The 21,205-nt window shown below is 41.3% G+C and overlaps 1 protein-coding gene across 6 annotated transcripts in view; it reads right to left on the bottom strand.

Moving 5' to 3' along the window:
* The window catches only part of PATJ (PATJ crumbs cell polarity complex component), a 345,082-nt gene that overhangs the window by 35,749 nt on the left and 288,128 nt on the right, over positions 1–21,205 (bottom strand). For all 6 annotated transcript variants that reach the window (XM_087865951.1, XM_045802203.2, XM_045802205.2 and 3 more), the window contains 2 exons: positions 7,079–7,162; positions 1,292–1,485 (listed from right to left, as the gene is read on the bottom strand). In XM_087865951.1, the coding sequence (XP_087722077.1) occupies positions 1,292–1,485; positions 7,079–7,162 (278 nt within the window). The remainder of the gene's footprint in view (positions 1–1,291; positions 1,486–7,078; positions 7,163–21,205) is intronic.

The raw sequence follows: 21,205 nt of genomic DNA, 5'->3' as shown, positions 1-21,205 counted from the left end.
TCTACAAGCATACCATTAGGATACACTTCTAGTCATGGAATCGCTAAGTCAAAGAATTACGAATCGTGAGAGTTTATATACCTGACCTTTCACAGTGGAACTTTCTGGGCTCAGGAATGTGACTGTTCCTTATAAACTCAATCTGAAATACTAGTGCTGTATGAAGATTGTTTTATCAATCCAGCACAAGACAAGAAAGTAAAACACATTCCTCTAAGTGGAATCTCCCCAGGCATATGTATGTGTCACAACCAGCAAGCAAACTTCAACATGGGCTCTGTCAGGTGCTCTGCACCCAGGTGTGCCTTGAATGTATTAAGAAATAGGAGTCTCAGCTTTTTTGATTTACAATGCATTTTCAGAGTGATGATCATGACAGCACAGTACCTGGCACAAAATCAGTGCTCTCAAAAACTGTCACTGATATTTTTATTTTAATAATGGCTTGGACTGCTGGAAAAAAAGCACTAGGCTAGCCATCAGAGGTCTGGGAGGGCACGAGACATAATATATGAAAAAACAACTTCAATTCTTCCTAGGAAGATGGCTGATAATCATTAAGGCCAAGTGACATCGGGATGTCACTTGGAAACCTTGCGGCCCTGTTGGAATAAATACACACTAAATATCGAAAACCAGTAAACCATGGAAGCTGGAATTGCAGTTTCAAGATTTACTTACTTCTCTAATCTGCTACTATTATTCTATAATGCCCATCGTATGGGTAAGCAGCCCAGACTTCAAAAGAAAAGCCTAGCCAACAGGATCTACCTACATTTTTGTTGCAAGTTCTTCTTTGGGGACAACTTTCTTAATGAAAACTACTCTCATGAAAAATGTACATTTGTCTCTCAACTACATCTCTCAGCTAATTTTTGAAACTCACCAACTAGTTGTAGTTAACATAGCATGAAATTCACATGGTACTCCATGGCAGAGCAATTTTCTTAACCCAAGACTGTATAAACCTCTCTCTTGATATTTGCTGTTTCTCGGGTATGGTGTCTTTAATTCACCCTAAGGGACTCCAAGGTGAAAAACCTTTTTGACTCTGTTCTTATCCTATATGGGAGCAAATACAGTCTGGGTTGATTGGGCTTTGAGTTCTATCTTCATATGACACATGCTTTCCCGGTTAAGATCTTGCTTAGGTTAAGGTCACTCTAATATTTATAAGTAGGTTAATTTTATAAACCATATTATTAGTTTACACAAGACTTTATCTGGTGTTCGTAGGCTCCCTAGGGCTCCGGGGGGACAGGCCAATCTGTCCTGACTTGTATTTCCTTACCGTTTCCCAACAATGCTCAGACCCAGTCCTCGGCCAGCCTTTTTCTGCAGATGCACCGGGAATATCTCCAAGTTCTCCTCATCCCTGTAGTGTGCCTCATCTCTATACACCACCAGTCGCACCTTCTGGGGGGTCTGCCTCAGGGCTGTGATGGCTTCTTCGTGGCTGGCGCTTCTCAGGTCAATCCCATTAACCTGGAACAACGGGCATCTGAGATGGGCTGCTGACCGCAGAGGCCTCTATGGCTGCTCTGTCTGCTGAGCTCCTTAATCCAACCAGTGGAAAACCTCTAGAAATTTCCAGCCATTCCCGAGGCACACAGGCAGTGACTACTAGTGGTAGTAGCTGCTTCATGTGTAAAGGAGGTTAACCCTTATGCTTCCCCCAAGCCCCCAAAAAGCTTAGTACACACAATAATGCAATTTTGCATAGCCGTGAACTTTACTATGGGACCAACATGGTTGGGGAGGGAGGGCGAGAGGGAGCAGGAGGGGTGCAAGGGGCTGACTGGCTCATTTAACTGAGGTTGAACGGGAAATAAACATTAGTGTTTGGTCAGCATTTTTAGACTCAGTTCGCTTATTGAATTTGACATCCTCACTCTTAATTGCAGACATCACAACGACTTTAGAATAAGTAGGAAGGAAATGAGAGATTTTCAACAGCGTCAAAGCCCCTTGAAGTACACTCTTCTGAACCTGGATCTGAGTGGGCACAAACAGGACCACGAGTTAGAGACAAACTATACTGGCAACAACACTGAATAAGGCCATGGCTCTGCTTCTGGCAAATCATGCGACTGTAGACAAGCCGTGTCACCTCTTGCAAGCCTCTGCTTCCTCGTTGGCTAAACGGGGATCATAGCCAACTTATTTTTTTTTCCTTAACAAATGTTTGTGTAGTGCTTGCGAATCAACCTTTATAAATATTTACTCATTTAATCCCTATATTAACTCACTGAAATAGGTCCCATTACCATTTTACAGATGAGGACGGTAAGGCATGAAGAGGCTAAGAGACTTGACCAAGGTTACACAGCGAGCAGATGGGCGAGTCACAGTTTGAACCCAGACTGTGTTCCCACCCTTAGTCTCTACACCATTCTGCCTCACCTTCCTCTCAGAATGAGTTCCTGGAGCCCCCTGCCACAGAGAGTCAAGTAGCGCTGTGGATTAGTGGATTTAACACAAGGGAGAGACTGAGGGACAGAATGGCCGAGCACTCAAAGGAAGGGAGTCATGGGTCACTCCCTCAAGGTCACAGCTAGGAAATAAGCCAAACAAAGGGAAGAACAGGCCCAGGTCATGGCCGGGGGGATGGAAGAATGGAAGAGGTCCCTCACTATGCCGGTTCCACTCCACATTCTGGTCATTCCCTGTGTGTCCTGGGCAGGTCAGGCTTATCTCTGGTCCTCCCATCCTTCATCTGTCCAGTGAGGGACTGGTCTCAGGCTTCCCCAGTGCTAACATTCCAAAGATGAATGACTCGTGGCATGAAGAATGGTTACAGAGAAGGGAGAAGAGAGCAATGAGCCCTTCTCGGAGAGGTGAGTTTTGAGCTATTATTTAAAGCTGATTCTATGAGCCAGAAAAATGTTTGAAAAGCCTAATTTTCAAGGTGCTTTTTTCATTTCTGGTATATCTTGGGTTTGTGTTCTCACTTAGACTAATCACATCCAGCATAATAGTGGTTAAGGGGCGCCTGGCTGGCTCAGTCGGTAGAGCATGCGACTCTTATCCCAGGGTTGTGAGTTCAAGCCCCATGTTGGGCTTGGAGCTTACTTAAAAAAAAAAATTGAAGGGCGCCTGGGTGGCTCAGTTGTTAAGCATCTGCCTTCGGCTCAGGGCGTGATCCTGCCTTTCTGGGATCGAGCCCCACATCAGGCTCCTCCGCTATGAGCCTGCTTCTCCCTCACCCTGCTTGTGTTCCCTCTCTCGCTGGCTGTCTTTCTCTCTCTGTCAAATAAATAAATAAATAAATAAATAAATAAATAAATAAATAAATAAATAAATAAAATCTTTAAAAAAAATTGAAAAAAACAAAAAACAGTGGTTAAGCATGGATTTTGGATACAGATGGGCTTCAATTTAAGCACTGATTCTAACTTATTCTGTGAAACCTTATGTACATTACTTAAGCTTCAACTGTGTCCTCTATGAATTGGAGACAGTATCTACTTAGTGTTGTGAGGATTAAGTGAAATAAACCCTCTCAGACATTTGGACAGGACTTGGCCCGCAGTTAAGCTCAGCGTAAATTAGAAGTTGGTAATTTACGGGGGACTGAAGTAACCCTAGTCAGGACTGTTTTCTGTTGGCGCCAGCATCCACTGTTACTTCGGGCCCATGCTGCATTCTCATTGTTTGAGAGGTAAATCCATAGAACCAAGGGGAAAACAGTGTCTTTAGAAAATGTGGTCTGAGCTGATTATTTCCCCGTATTCCAACAGATGGCACACAAGACCACTTCTGTTACTCCACTGCAGCACAGTTACTCCCACGGATTGAAGGTGAATTCTCTTAAGCCTCTAAAATACCTTTTGAAAGGCCCTAACAATTTTACTTCCAATAAAAAGCACTGTCATGAAACTAATATTATAAAAGCCATTTATACTAAATTCCAGGATTACGATGCCTGCTCAAATCCAAGTAATCTGCTCCAAGTTCATAGTTTCCATTTCCTCCTCTGCTTATCAAGAGGCACCACTAAATGCACCAGGAATCATCAGAGAAATATCGCCGCGTAGCTTGAATATTGTGGAGTGATGTATTACCTTAAGTGCCTTACAGAAGCACTATATGCATTATTTAGAGCATCGATTGCACGGGTGGTAATAGCAGGGCTCCCTATTTGAGACAAAGAGCCATAGGAGGCCCCAGTTGTCAACGGATGTGTACCACATCTCTTGGGTAGGACGAGGAAGTGGGTGAACCGCTGCTTGAGAAGGAAAGAATAGCCAAACTAGGCAGCAGTTCCTCGCTATTTTAGTTCAGGCATTAGCCCTCTACTCTTTCTGCTCCCACATGCACAAAAATAGAAGAGGATGATGGAAGTAGGGGTAGGGTTAGATGAGGGACTTTATTTGTTTGTTTGTTTGGTTTTTTTAGGAAGAGCTAACGTGCATGTGCATGGGATGGTGGGGAGAGGTAGAATCTTAAGCAGGCACCATGCCCAGTGCAGAGCCCAATGCAGGGCTCGATCTCACAGCCCTGAGTTCATGACCTGAGCCAAAATCAAGTCTGACACTTAACCGACTGAGCCACCCAGATGCCCTGAGGGACTGACTTTAAAAACAGAATCAGAAAGAAGGCAGTCCATGATAATTATGGAATAATTAATCTTGCTGTGCTAAAACATTATTGGACTATATCTTTGCAAGCAAAATCTGGCTTGTCCCAGTTGTTGTTGTTATTTTTTTAAGTAATCTCTACACTCAACTTGAGGCTCGAACCCACAGCCCCAAGATTAACAGTCGTGTGCTCTACTGACTGAGCCAGCCAGGTGCCCCATGGCTTATCCTAATTTTCACATGAGGATAGAATTAAAACCATGAAAGACCAGCTGCCAATGCAAAGGACTCTCATAAGCAGAAAGGCCACTGTCTGGAAAGAAACTCCACTGGTGTAGAGTTCTCTGGTTTCATGGTCTTGAAATATACCACCGAAGCTGGCCTGTCTTCTTAAGGCAAACCTGCAGGCCACAGGCTGATTAGGCATCATTATGCATCTATACACATCGACCACAACTAGAACAAGTCCAAATGTGGGGCCTAAGTTGCTTAGAAAAGAAACATGTCACTTGAGCAAACAGCTATTTCTTAACTAAACACACCATATGCTCTTGTGGACTAGATACTACATGGGGTAAAAGAACAGCCTGTCCTGACCAATTAAAAAAAAAATAACTTTCTAGTTGACACACAGTGTTACATTATGTCCTGGTCATCTTTAATGAGAAGTGTAGACCATCCGTCCATATCGGGTATTGTAATTCAGTTGCTTTCTTCATGTTAACCTGTCCCGAGTGTTCCCTTGTATGTGAATATACTTTACAGAAGACAGCAGCTACGGCTGAGGTCTATCCAATACAAATAGATACAGTTTTAAAAAACTTTTTTTTAAGAAAGTTTTTTATTGAGGTATAACTATTATGAGATAAACTATATTTATTTTTTTTCCTTTTTTTTTTTCATTTGAGATAAACTATATTTAAAGTGCCCAATTTATACTGTGAATTTATGTGATTTAAACCTATGCAACCATCACCATAATCAAGGAAATGCACATATTAGATTTTGTTTCAAGTGACCATTATAGAATAATCCATGGGCTTACAGATCACATAAGTATCTAGGCATGTATGCAACTGTACTCTTGAATATTCAATCTATTTATTTTACAGAGCCAATTACAATAACACCAGTTAATTAGAAAACCTAGGGAGGAAAAAACCCTCAAAACTTCTGACCACTAAAAACCAGTGTTGTACGCTAAAGCAGTCAAGCCAATTCCCAAAGAGGTCTCGCTTATTTTTCTAACCTCATACACTTGCGCCTTAATGAATGTACTGGGAATATGTCCTAATCCAATGATGAAGCACAGTAAAAGTCTGCAGAGAAACCCTGAATTTAATTTGCAATAAGCCTGGCTTCTCCTTTAACTCCTTCTTGCCTATATTTTCTGCCCTTAATTATATCTGTGGTTTCATCTTGGGAGGCAGACTTGAACCACCAAAGGGAAAATAAAATTCTATGATGTCATTCATAATGTGCTGTATTAAAGCTGCAAAGCAAAAACGCACATGCCCACCATAAAATGTTAACTATTCAATTAAATTCATCCCATGAAAGAAATAAATGTTGCCTAAAGGTTTCACACCATCAAAAAAGCTCTTTCGTTCCACCTACCAGAATGCCTGGCATTGACCTGCCACTCATCCGTTCCCTAGTTTAGACACTGCCTGCCCTGGCATTTTTTAAAAGGCTTTAATGCCTTTGCTAATTGAGAGTCCATTTGAAAGAGGCAAGCTAACCATTTCAAATTATTAATAAGTACCATGTACCACCTAAAGGAGAAGATTCTACATTTTCATCAACTAGAAAACAGAAGAGGAAAGGCATGGACCTCCACTTTACTTACAGATTTATTAGGAGTAAGAAAACAATACTTACAACTGCAATAAAAGTCTCTAAAACATCAGCTGTGCATGTTTATGCATATGTGTCTGTATGTCTGTTTGTTTAGGAGAGAATTTAGACAGGTATAATGGAGGCGCAAAACGTCGAACTGCAATACTGTACACTCTCATTTGATATTAAGATTCTAGAACTATTAGAACTACAGAACTTGCATTGAAAAAAAGTTTTCACAGATTTAGACAGATAATCTGCCATGATTCTGATGACAGTTATTCAATGTACATTAAAAAAAGAAAAAAGTAAGGTCCATGTTTTGCTAAATGGCAGAGAAGTGAGGATACAGTTGAGTACAAGACAGTGAGTAAACAGTGGATCAAGATCAGGAAAGGAATTGTATCTCCTAGTATTTTTTTTAAGTTAATTAATTAATTAATTACATTACTTTAAAAAATTTTTATTTATTTTTTTTAAGAAGGCTGGGAGGGACAGAGAGAGAATCTTAAGCAGGAACAGGCTTTATGCTTAGCGGGGCTGAATCTCAACCCTGAGATCATGACCTGAGCCAAAATCAAGAGTCGGACAGTGAACTAACTGAGCCATTCAGATGCCCCTGTATTTGCTAGTAGTAAATAAAATGCATAGTCCCATACCTCTAATATCTGGTCACCAGCCCAAAGTCTTCCATCTCTGGCTGCTGCTCCTTCTTCATAGACTTCGTGTATAACTATAGCATCCTATAAAAAACAAATTCTGATTAATTTTCAACAACCATAAATGCTTCCTTACACAAACAACCAAACCATAGGCAGCAACCCATAATTTGCTCTTCGCTAATAATGTCATATTTTATTTGACCTAAAGGTAAACAAAACACACAGTTATGATACATTCAGAGGTATAATTAATTTTTCCTAGGTTTATTATTTCATTCCTTTAGGACTGGCTTTGCCTAATATTTCAAGTTAAACTTCCCCCATGTGTTTTACTGTTAACCTGTACATTGCTGCTGTGTATGAACTTGAGGTGAACTATGTGTCATTCTTATTTACATTTTATGGTATATTTTGAAACATGGTTTCAGGTATTTATTAGTATTCAAGGATTTGGCATAGATGTGTGGCCTGACGCAGGGGGTCTGTCAGGCCTCATTACTTGGGCAATGAAAGAAAAGAACTGAAGTGGAATGAAATGAGCATGGAGGAGGGGAAAGGGTGTTCATGAACCTAAGTGTAAGACAGCAGTGGGTTCCAATTCGGACCTGCCGTTGTGTAACCGTGCGCAAATAAACTCCTGAACTTAGCATTCTGAGCCATAAAAATCAGGATGATACCCAAGGTAGGTAAGCTTAGGCTGAGGAAAGCGTTATCATGGTTAATGAATGTAAAAGATTCCTATCTTTTCAAATCAATAACCTTACATTTTTTATTATCATAAAAATAACACATGTAAAGGACTCAAGCACAACCACAAGGTGTAGTAAACCACAGAAAGAGACCGCCTCCCTTGCGTGCCCCTCAGTCCCACTCCCCAGAGACAATCACCACCAACAGTTTCCTAAGGATCCCTGCAGTTTACACCTGTACACCCAAATACTGATATTATACGGATATGGACTTTGCTGAGACTATTTTTAAAATATTCAATTGAATATGTTCACACAACTCTTCCCCCTCATGTTGAGCAAACGGGATTTTTTAAAAGACTTATTTATTTATTTGGGGGAGAGAGCGAGCGAGCGAGCATGTGCACGCATGAGCGGGAAGGGCAGAGGGAGAGAGAACCTGAAGCAGACTCTGAGCTGAGCACAGAACCCAACGCAGGGCTTGATCTGACAACCCTGACGTCATGTCCCTGACATCACGACCCTGAGATCATGACCTGAGCCGAAACCAAGAGCTGGATGCTAAACCGAGTACACCACACAGACGCCCCACAAGCAGGGGATTTTTATGGAGCTGAAAACTGAACCAGAAGTCACTGGTTCCTTCTGTTGTTTATCAAACTGAGGGGCACTGAAAAAATGATGCTGGAAGGATGATGCCAGGTGTGTTGGAGGGCTTCTGGGAGAGGAAACGAGCTTCTGATGGAGACTAGAAACAGATCTGTGCGTTCCATGAGAAGTGCGGATTTGAGCCCTGCACTGCCCAGTATCCCCCCATTCCGCACCACTCCCCAACACACATGCTGTTTGTAAAACCCTGCAGGCAATGGTCAAGGGGCAAACTCTAGGCATAATGGATCCCACCTTGAAAGCAGTCCTGTGTTCCAAGCATTGGGGCTTGGAAGTAGCAGGATTTCTTGACTTGTGATCATAAAGGTCTGGGTAAGACAGGGCTTGATGATTACCGGAGGACTGATGATAATGAGGGGCCTATCAATGATGTCCGGGAGCTTTGTAAAGAAACCAGAACTCTGAGAGTTTAAGGGGCCTCCAGAATGACTGAGGTTGATACTGCTTTAGTCCAGGAATATGGAGCCTCAGAATCAGAAATTGACAAGAAGTCAACATAAAGAAATATTCCTTGCAAAAATATAACAAATAGGAGAAAAAGACACAAGACAAATCTACTTTTTAAAAAAATTTTAAAAAAAATTTATGAGAGAGAGATATAAGAGCACAAACAGGGGGAGGGAAAGAGGCAGAAAGAGAAGCAGACTCCCTGCTGAGCAGGGAGCCCAATTCAGGGCTCCAACCCAGGACCCTGGGACCTAAGCCGAAGGCAGACGCTTAACGGACTGAGCTGCCCAGGCACACCCCAAATCTACTTTCTTGAAAAAATAAAATAGAAAGGTTTGTATACAAACTCTGGAGTAGAGAAGAAATACATGAGAATATTAAGAGGTTCTTCAACCAGATGACCCTACTGGATTCCAAATATCTTTACATTATTAAACACTTTCATTTTACTACCACACGATTCTGAAAACATTCTTTATTACAGCAGTTAGAGAGGCAGCTCCCAGGAGACAGGAAAGGTTCCTTAATCCAATTTGCATTGTGGGATTCTGTACCAGCAACAGATTTTAGACCATTCTTTGTTTTAACTCTGATTTATGAAATTTTCAGACCCAGGGAGCATCTACACTGCCAAGAGTTGGTTTCTCTGAACTGTTTCAGGGGAATGGTTTTGGGGAAACGTGCTGGGTCAGAGGCTTCAGGTGACCCCAACAACACTGCCAAGATGACGCCAAGGGTCACTTTTATGAAAGTAGTGCGAGGAGACACTAATGCAAGCGTCTGGTAACACCCCACATCATACTGGCTTTCCAAGTTTGGAGGCCAAACACCCCATCTTCCCTGGACTGGGAGAATCAGAGTGAACTCCTACTACACGTGGTTCTTACAGCGTTAAACGTTCAGCCTCAACTCCTTTAATCCTGCAACATTACAAAAGTCAAATGGGAAACTTCCTGTTTATACTTAAAAGGAAGAAGAAGACCTAATGGAGTTTTTATTTCATAAAAGTAGCCTGAATCCAAAACTCTTCAATACTTTCTGGGTGTTTAGTGAACTGGGTATTTAGTGAACTCTTGTACTTAAAAGAAATACACTGCTGGGGTGCCTGGGTGGCTTAATTGGTTGAGTGTCTGCCTTTGGCTCAGGTCATGATCTCAGAGTCCTGGGATCGAACCCTGCGTGGGGCTCCCTGCTCAGTGGGGAATCTGCTTCTCCCTTTCCCTCTACCCTCACCGCTCCCCCCACGCTTGTGTTCACTCTCTTGCTCTAATGAATAAATCAAATCTTTAAAAAAATTAATATACATCAAATGCCAAACTCATGGTTGATGATCTGTGTTTGGTCCACGGGTCTGTGTGAAAAACTCCCCATTTATTTCGTATCTTGACTACTGCTGTGATTTCTCTTAAAGTCATCAATGAAAATATAAGAAAACATGAGACACTCTGACCTATCAATAGAAAAAAGTCACATTTCTTACCATGTGCCCTGTGTGCTGAAAGTGTGTTGTGAAGTTATGGTTCTGGGCGGCTGCATTAGCTGGGGACGCTAGAGGTGAGAGGTGGGGGCCAACAGCTAAATTAGAAATGTGGATTAGTGAACTGAAAAGAAAAATGGATTTATTTTTCAAAACCTACATGGTTCATAAGGTAGGACAGAATAATAAAAAAAAGATACTGCATTGAGATATTTTAGGCAGCTATTTGACAAGGCAACATTAAAATTTTCTTTCTACTTTGAAACAACTGTGAATAGATGAAATAATGGGTCATTAATGAAAGACTGCCCTTTATTGTTTTAAATAAAAAATATGGAGTTGACTGTACATAGGATTCTTATCTCCTCATTGTATATCCTCTTAAATGTTAATGGTCTTGAGCTAGTCACACAAAACTGCTTGTTGGCACAGTTCTGAGTGGCTTCTCTCCCACTCCCTATCTCTGCATATTTAAGTAACGCTCCTTCACCCTAGAATACCTCAGTGACTCTGTCTACCAATACCAATGACTTCTTCTAAAACTCATCTATTCCAGAAGCAGTGTATTAATCATCTCCCTGTGGGTGGGTTACTGGCTTACACCAAGGACAGGCTGTAGAGACAAATGATTATGAGCTAGGTCTCTGGAGTCAGATTTCTTAGTCCAAATCCTGGCCCTGCCACTTCTGGCCATGGGCCTCGGGAAGACTGTTAACCTCTCCGGGTCTTAGCTTCCTCATGTTTATATGGTTTTAACAATATTATCTACACATAAAGCTTTATGTACAATGCCGGCACATAGTAAGGAAGTGAGAACATCTCATTATATTTAACGCCTCTGTGCCGAAGCCGCTGCACGCTTCCCCTTCGTGCCATCCAATCCTCATAACAAGGAAGCAAGTGCAGTATTATTAGTCTCATTTACGGTTGGGGGTATGGAGGCTCAGAAGGATTCAGACTTGACCAGGTCTTTGCAGCTTCTAAGTAGGAAAGATCAAATTCCAACTTGGGACTGTTTAACACCAAAGCCTGTGTTCCTACCACTATTGCAAGCATCTCATCTGTTTTGAATATTTTATTTTGCACTTGTATAAAAGCTAACTTGGGATTTTCCATATGGCATCAATTCTGTTGAATGATTGTCTCCTCAACTCCACAGTAAAAACCTTGAGGGCATGAGCTGATCATTTTATAGAGAGTGAACAAAAAGACCACTGTGGAAGTGAAAATTGAAGCCTTGATGGGGTGGGGTGATGATCTATGGACCTCACTTGCTGGTGCTGGTACCTGGTTAGGGGTTTGCACTACACAAAGCACGATGGGGAAGCCCTCTCCCCAATGCAACACGGAGTCTCTCTCTTAATTCTGTTTGTTATTCTTGTCTCTTTCTTTCTTTCATTTCTTTTTCATCCTCTTTCTAAAGTGTACCCAGATTATTCACTGAGTGATTTTTTTCTACAGGAGCAGATATAAAAGAAAATTATATACAAGGGATGCAATGACGTTTGAAATAAAAAGCTGAGTTCAGTCCAAAAAAACCAGATTAATTCCTCCTAATGGCAGACTTAAGAATCATGTACAGATGACCAAGACTGACATACGATAAAAAACTAATTTCCCCTTGGTAGTTGTGATTTTCACTGGGACAAGAGAAATTTAAGTAAGATGGTCTGCTTATTTACTGCCTGAGATGAGACCAACAATTACGCTCTGGCCGCTCTACATTCTCACTGACAGGCCAACTCTGTAGCCAGAGAAGAGTTTCATCGGTGAGTTGGAGAATCTGACAAATGTTGGGTTTTCCCTCATCAGAAGGGTCGGGCAGGATTTCAGAGATGTAGGAAAAGTCTTCTGCCTAAAAATTCTCTCATATCAGTTTTTGTCTGAAACATGTTTAACTTGAGGAAAATTCCTTTATTCCATTAATTAGGGATAATATTAAAAAAACCAGACACCCAGGAAGTAGCTGACTAGTAAATTTCACATATTGTTTAAGGGACCACTGTCTTAATGTCTCCATTCTTTTTTTTTTTTTTTTAAGATTTTTAATTATTTGACAGAGAGAGAGAGAGAGCACGTGCGCACAATCAGGGGACGCAGCAGAGGGAGAGGGAGAAGCAGGCTCCCCACGGAGCAGGGAGCCAGATGCCCGGCTCGATCCCAGCACCCCGGGATCATGACCTGAGTGGAAGGCACAGGTTTAACTGACTGAACCACCCGGGCACCCCTTACTGTCTCTATTCTTAAAGAAAAAGTATCTTTTAAATATAGATAATATACACATATGGTACTAGACTCAAAGGAGTACACACTGAAAAGTTTCTCTGTACCACCTGTCCCTCAGCCACCATATCTCCCTAATTAGAAACAAACAGTATTAAGTTTCTCGTGTATTTTTATAGAGATAGGCTATATATATTTGGAAAATACAAAGGCACCATGGTCTCTCTTATTTGCTATCTCCTTTGTTTCATGAAATTCTACTTGAGCCCGCCAAGTGGCACCTCTTCTATGAAACCTTCTCTGACTCTCTCCCCCTGGCAAGGCTGATCAACCTTCCTGTGGGTCACTGCTGTCTTTCTTACCGAACTTATCACAGTATCACAATAGCTTCTTCACGGATCTAGGTACTATACTGAGTCCTAGCCTCAGTGGAACCCTTCTAACTCCTCTTTGCATCCTGGTGCTGAGCCCAGAGTAGGCGCTGAATAAATGTTTGCTAAATGATTATCAAGAAATTGGTTGGGATAGGGGCGCCTGGGTGGCACAGCGGTTGAGCATCTGCCTTCGGCTCAGGGCGTGATCCCGGCGCTATGGGATCGAGCCCCACATCAGGCTCCTCCACTGGGAGCCTGCTTCTTCCTCTCCCACTCCCCCTGCTTGTGTTCCCTCTCTTGCTGGCTGTCTCTATCTCTGTCGAATAAATAAATAAAATCTTTAAAAAAAAAAAAAAAGAAATTGGTTGGGATAGAAATGGGATCAAAATGACCCAGAAAGAGGAGGCTGGCAGGGCGTGTCATAATCTTACTCTAATCCAACCAAGCCTCTCCTCTCTCTCTTTTTTTAAAATCCCAGCCAAGCTTCTGATGGCAAAATATTAGTGATATACAACCAAAATGCCCACCACACATGGATGCTGAATCCATGTGAATTTCCAGAGGATTTACGTTAGCTTAGAAAGAAATTTTTTTTAGAGGGAGGAAGGGGCAGAGGGAGAGAGAGAGAGAGAATCCCAAGCAGACTGCACTGAGTGCAGAGCCCAGCACGGGGCTCGATCTCACACCCTGAGATTACGACCTGGGCTGAAATCAAGAGTTGGATGCTTAACCAGCCAACTGAGCCAACCAGGTGCCCCTCAAAGAGCAACTTAAAGAGCCAAGGGTGAGGGACTTAATTATCACTGAGCCCCACAAAAATCACAAACTCCTCCAAGGGGATTTAGAGTCAAAGTCATCAGACACTTCAGCCCATCCGCCACCATTTTCTTTACTGTTCAAGTTGCCGACAAGTAGATAAAGCAACTCATCAACGTTATCAACATTCAGCAAGAGGCAATCTGATTATTGTCACCACAGGCTCGGAACCCTTAAAGAAGCCACGTGTTAGAAAAAGTAACTATGGGTCTCCTGTGGGCAGAAGACTATCAGTAAGCACCCTTGTGTGGGTGAACTCTTTCCACAGAACGAGATTTTACAGATCATGTTTCCAGATATTCAGTGGATTGTTTCAACAAGCATTTCAGAACAAAACTTTGATAAAGAATTATGTTGTAGATCTTACTATAAAGGACCACGTATATATGGCTTAATTCCTGTTTGCAGGCATGCTTAATCTGGATCACTCTAGAATTAAACCCAATCTTTGCCATACTCATAAAGCCCCTGCCCCCCTTCTCCTCAAAAAAAAAAATCCTAAGGGACATTTTAACTACAGAAAAATTTCACATTAGATTTCACATTTAGGGGGAAAACATATTACCAGTGGTCCCCAAAGAGTGTTATGTCTTATTTCCCTGCTTTATGGGAAAAATCCCTCCTAATAAGAAAGACCCATGAGGACCAAAGAAGGATTAGGAAGATTGTGTATAAAATGGGCATTGTTTTTTGTCTGCAAGAAACCATGGTTCAGATCTGTGGTCTTGGAGGAATAATGCTCCTTTTAAACATCATTTAATAGTGCTCCCCTCTGAGGCTGTTGCTGCCCAGAAATGATACAGACGTGTCTTCTGTATAGTAGACGACTTTCTCAGCAGGAAGGCCAAACCAGCGAGGGGTTGTAATATAGTGGGGGTAGTAAAATGCTCAGTCCAGTGCTGTGCAAATCAGAATGACATTCACCTCCACACTAAAAAGCACATGGAGATGTACAAGTTACTGATTTGTGATGTCTACCGCAGTTCGAGAGTTTAAAAAGAAAAGTGGGGGTTAAAGCTGCAAACGAATATCTCACTCTGAACAAAGCTGACTGTACTTATGTAAGTAAAGAGATGAGTGTCTTTACAACATGATGCTTTTCTGTCTCAAACCCTTTGTGTAAAGATTCTTTGGAAACAAAAAACAAAAAAACCAAACTAATGGAAAAACCAAGCTTCCCTATTATATTTTAATTAGAATGTGATTTGGAAAAAAAGTAGGGGGGCAGTACGGTATGGAAGAAGGATAGAAAAACCCAGGACTGGGAGTGGAAGGAGTTAATTTTTCTCATAGCTCTGACCGGCCAATTTTGCAAGTGGGTCTACATTAATGGGACACTTATCAGTAAAGCACAGAGTTGAAATACATGGTTTCTAAAGTCATTGCACCTCTAAAATTTTAGACCTCAGTGAACTCATATATAGTGCAAAGCAAAGCAGAGAAAGCCATTGTTTTATGCACATACTTAGGCCCTGCCTAGGAATAATAAGACCTCCTTTTAAATGGCAGACCAGAAGAATCCCAACTCTCAAAGGCTAAGAAAGTTCAGAAAGAGACTGGCGGGGCACCTGGGTGGCTCAGCTGTTAAGCGTCTGCCTTCGGCTCAGGTCATGATCCCAGGGTCTTGGGATCGAATCCCGCATCGGGCTCCCTGCTCTGCTGGGAGCCTGCTTCTTCCTCTCCCACTCCCCCTGCTTGTGTTCCCTCTCTTGCTGGCTCTCTCTCTCTGTCAAATAAATAAAATCCTTAAAAAAAAAAATTAAAAAAAAAAAAAAGAAAGAGACTGGCGGTGGGGGGTAGGGGGTGGTAATGCTGGCTATTCCATTATCTTTTGCTGCAAAACTTAGTGGCTTAAAACAAAAACTAACCATTTGTCTGTCCATGATTCCGTGGGCTGTCAATTTGGGCTGGGTTCAGGGGCAAGTTCTGCTCTCTGCTGTCTCAGTTGGGCTCACATGAGTTGTAGTCAGGTTGGCGGGGGCCTCAGCAGGATAGCTAAGCCCCTCTCCCCCCATGTACTCTTTGCAAGGTGCGTCACCCCCCAGGAGGCCTGTCCAGGCTTGTCTGCAGAGAGCTAAACCGTAAGGCCTTGAGGCTAAGTCCTGGAAGTCATTTGATGCCACTTTCACTATGACTGGTCAGAGCAAGTCAACTGGCCAGCTCGAATTCAACGAAACTAAAGAGCTGCACAAAATTTATGATCAGTTTTAACCTCCTACAGACTCTATCAAGTCTGCCAGAGGAATTTTCCAGCCCGTAAACAATGGAAGGCAGCAACGTACAGTGGGAATCGTGGCTATGGCCACATAAACCTGCGTTCAGAGTTGAGCTCTGCCACTTACCACAGCTTTGTGATACTTCTATTAAGGTATTTAACCTCACTGAACCAGTGTTCCCGTCTCTGTCAAACGGAAAAAATCCTACCTTTTAGGGTTTGAGGCTGAAATGAGATTATGTATGTAATGTGAACAAAGTGTCGGCCAAACAAATGTTGAATAACTGCTAATGAGGACTCCCAACACACACATCTCTAAGGTTGAGGGGGGCCTACACGGGACATGAAGGAAAGAATGTATGTCACAGTGGTTGAAATTCATGACTCCCAGGATGAATGACGCCAGCCTTGGTCCATTTTTTAATTTCTATTTTTCCTATAATCATGGTGAACTGAGAATACAACTGATTGCTTTCTTTCTTTTTCTTCTTTCTTCCTTCTTCCCTCCCTCCCTCTCTCCCTTCCTTTTTCTCTTTCCTTTTCTTTTTTCCTTCCTTCCTCCCTTCCTTGTTTCCTTCCTTCCTTCCTTCAAGATTTTCTTTTTAAGTAATTTCTACACCCAACGTGGGACTTGAACTTACAACACGGAGATCGAGTTGCATGCTCTACCAACTGAGCCAGCCAGGGTCCCCTGATTGCTTTTTGAGAAAGATTATACACAGGATATTTTAGGTTCTTCTTCTTTTCTCTCCCTCTCTTTTTCAGAGGGAGAACAAGAGGGAAGGGCAGAGGGAGAGGGAGGGAGAATCTTAAGCAGGCTCCACACCCAGTGCAGAGCCCAATGTGGGCTCGATCTTAAAACTCTGAAATCATGACCTGAGGGGAAATCAAGAGTCTGAATGATTCTTAACTGGCTGAGCCACCCAGGAAACCCTTTAGGTTATTCTTTCTGAAGTCATGGACTGCTCAGGGCTAAGGCCAAGGGACCATTTGTTTTTTTGTTTTTGTTTGTTTTTTAAAGATTTTATTTATTTACTTGACAAAGAGAGAGCACAAGTAGGGGAGCAGCAGGTAGAGGGAAAGGGAGAAGCAGGCTCCTTGCTGAGCGGGGAGCCTGATGCAGGGCTTGATCCCAGGACCCTGGGATCATGACCTGAGCCGAAGGCAGATGCTTAATTGAGGGAGCCATCCAGGAGCCCCCACAAGGGACCATCTGGATGCAAACATGATCTAAGCCAGACTGCAAAAGTCCTGTTCCCAGGATTCTGATGTTTTTGTTTTCATTAAGTATAGTCAGTCTTCACTGTCTGTGGGTTCCATATTTGCAAATTCACCCACTCCCCCAAAACAATGTTCCTGGTGCATTCACAGTCATGTGTGGACATGGGCAAAGTGGTGAAAAATCTGAGTTGCCCGATTTCACTTGTTCCCAGCTGAAGTCGAAGAAGGTGACATTTTGCTTTCGGGTTTCAGCTCTCATATTGTGAATAAGCATCTTTTTTGTGGTCTTTTTAGTGCCACAGGTTTTGTATTTTTGTGCTTTTTGTTTGTTCTTTTGCTGTTTAGAACAGCCCCCAAGCCCAAGACTGAAGTGCTGTCGTATGTTTCTAAGCAGGAGGAGGCTGTGATGTGCCATATGGGAAAAATACACATTAGATAACTTTTGTTCATCTATGAGTTACAGTGTTGCTGGCCATGAGTTCAATGTTAATGAATCAACAATAGATATTAAAATAACCTATCTTTAAAAAGTAATACATGTAAAACAAGGTTATGTCTTTATTGACTGTTAAAAAATGTTGTGACCAGAGGAAGCTATCTCTGTATTTACCCTAGAAGTAATGGTTCAGTATTCACGAACTCAGGGTTTGCTATGATTTTATAGAACATAATTGCCACGAATAACAAGAACGGACTGTACTTCCTACTGTTGCTTCTCCCTGCCGATACTTCTCTACGACATAGCTGGGAAGTCTAACGTGAAAGGTGATAAAGGTAAACACGCAAACATGGGCTATCTATAATAGGGATGGCAGGACTGTCAACAAAGGCAGGTCTCTGTTTTCCCTATTGTGGGGCAGTAGGTTGATTAACCCAAGGATGGAAGACTGAATGCATTTTTCCAGCTGCAGCATGTGTTATTATAATTTCGTTCCATGTGTTTTGTAGCTCCATATATTTTTGAACCCATTACAAATGTAAAGGGCAAAGATGATTCAAGACAAGTTGCAAAGATGCTAATCTTCCCCACCGTTTAAGCCCCCTGCTTTGATGCAAAAGGTATTTGGCATGCCCTTGCTGATTCACAAGAAGCAAAATGTTAGATTACTTTCAGTATCTCATAAGAACATGCAGGACTTGTGGCAGAACGTAGTCCATAAATGCCACATTTCCTTTATTCTAAGAGGATTTTTTTCTCCTTTTATTTTAATTTTATAATTTTGATGAATCTCAGAGTCAAGTGTACATTCAATATACTGCTTTCCTACCATGGATACAGTAAAAGATTATTACTTTAGAAGAAGTACAGTATTTGTCAAACTGATATAGCTTTGCTTGCCAACTTCATAGGCTGAATAATTTTTCTGTTCACAAAACCCGAAGAAGCCGTAGCTAAACAAGGGAAGTCAACAAAAGTCAAAAGAACTTATAATACTTGAAATCCTACTTTTTGAAATCTGGATACTCTAATAAATTAGGGTTCACTACATAGATTTTCTATGAATCTCAAATCACAGTCTTTAACTAATCCCCATAAAACTATGCTATGAAAGGAACAAAGAGTGATTCTCTATATCCTAATCTCAACTTATTCATTTATTCTAATATGCTTCGGGTCGGGTATGAAGATTCATACTGACCAAACCCTCCAAGAGAAAGAAAACGGATCACAACGTCCGGCACCGACTATTCTGAAATACTGAAATTTCCTTGGGTAATAAATTATAGACGACATAAATGAGTGTTAGCTCAGCAATCCTAGTGGCTCTTGACTAAAAGTATGGATTAAATGATCAGTTACACAGGAAGCAGTAACAGCAGTGTGTGTGTGTGTGTGTGTGTGTGTGTGTGTGTTAAAGCAATGGACTATATAAGCTATCCTAAAACTCAAGCTCAGGGATTGCAAACTCTTGCACACTATAGTAACAAAAATGTGGAATGAAAATCACAGCAATAAAACAGCTAATATAAGAACTGCAACGAATATATAAAAAGTTTCACATTTTAAGACTCTGAAAAGCTTTCCCTTCTCAAACTCAGAAAAGAAACTATTTTATATTTACTTAAAATGGAGTTCCCTTGCCAAAACTGATTTAGCAAAAGGTTGATACTCATCATATGAATATAATTTTTCATACTGAAATATAGATTTATTTTAAGGAAATGGGATAATATTTGCATTATATTTTATAAGTCTCTATAGTTCCATCTGGTCCTTATTTATCTAAACTTTACTCAGCTTGCATAATATTTTTGCTTACAGTCATATTCTTTAAGATCAGAAATGCCCAAATCTGGAAATTCAGAGGTACTATTCGTTAACATTCTTTCAGTGTGATTCATAGACTTTTTGCAAACTCTGCTTTGATTTTAAAATAAAACTAAGGTAATAAGATGTTTTGTGTAAAAATATATGACTTAAGCAATAATGATAAAAGGAGCCTGGCTTTGGGGGATTACACGCCAAAGCAAACCACACTCCTCATGAAACAGACCGTGCAAAGTTCATTTGAAGGGGAAAAGTAAAATAAAACACTTAATCAAATGTAAAATAGTTTTCTATTCTGCTTACTTAAAAAAAAATACCTAGTGGTTTAAATTGCTACAGTTCTACATGTAAATGGTTAAAAGCAGTTAACAGCTAAACAACGGCATGCAACATGGTGAATCGGGGTTAAGGGAGGTCACTGCAGAGCTGGACATAGCGTTAGCGCTAAAAGACAGGTATTTTTCACTTCAATTTCTAGATGGGTGACTTTACCACATAGTATCCAAATGTGATAGTCCTTCTACCTCGATGCTTCTTGCTAATGTACCTCTCTCCTATCTATAGAACTTCTGTTTAACGAGACTGAATTAAACTGGTACTAACTCAGGTGGTGAAAAAAATACTGATTTGAAACATGGAGAGAAATAAGATTTGGAATCTGACATTCCCAGGCCTTCTAAATATTACGAGCATTTAAATTTTACGATCTACCCTGGGCATTCACTGACCTCAATTACAACACTGGATGGTACCAAGAATATAAAGACAAAACAAATGCCCTAGGCTAACTGTTTTCCTCTTACAAAGAGACAAGCTTATCTCCAGCCCCGAGGAACAACACAAGTGTAACAACTAGGGCTTATTTATATTCATAAATTTAACCTTTCCAAAAGTGATAACAATGACTAGCTTCCATAAAACAAAACTAAACAATTAAGCCTTATTCTCTAGTTAAAAGAAACTCAAGACTGAAGTTTTAAGAAATCTGTGAGACGGGAATGTAAAGAGAGAGAATGAATTTCCTTAGACTGCTATAACCTTGAGAAAGACACTTACCAATGTAAATGTTCCTGTCTGATTAAAAAATAAAGCCTACTAATATCCATTAAGAGAGCGGCTGCCTGCATTTGTCAAAATATTTCTCAAGATTTGGCACTCACTACAGAGTTCATTCCACCTTTGCCCAGCTGATGTTTAGAAGGTCTTTCCTTATGAAAATGTGAAATCTGTTTTCACCAGGCCCCTTGGAAGAACCTGTTCTTATTCCTCATCCACAACAAGATAACTACATGTTTGCAGAGAGTTGTCGCGGTCCCCTCTGATCTTCCCTCTCCCAACGCTATTCAGTTCTTCCTTGCAATGATGTGGTTTCAACAATGTCCTTGTCGACCACATAACCATACCCAGAACTGAACAGGATACTCAAGCTACAGTTAAAACTGATCAGGGAAGCATTCCAGACAGATCTAACAGCATGGGCCAATATCTTGAGAGGAATGGAAGGAGTCCAGAGTGGCTCACAGAGGCTAGACAGTCATATTGTTACGTGTGCAAGGCACTGTATGCCAGTACTAAGGGTACAAAATACAATAAAACAGGCCTGTTCTCAAGATACTCAGGGTCTGGTGGGTGAGATGAATAACTCCCTTTTACAGGTGAAGGTCGGTGATACATGGAGGTAAGCACTAGAAAAGGAGCCCAATCGTGTGGCTTTGGAGTCAGAT

The sequence above is a fragment of the Ursus americanus genome, chromosome 12 (genome assembly GCF_024610735.1).
Source record: "Ursus americanus isolate L20-20 chromosome 12, mUrsAme1.1.p, whole genome shotgun sequence".
In the NCBI taxonomy this organism is placed as follows: Eukaryota; Metazoa; Chordata; class Mammalia; order Carnivora; family Ursidae; genus Ursus; species Ursus americanus.
Note: the sequence above shows the minus strand (reverse complement) of the source record. Positions and strands in the feature narration are given on the sequence as shown.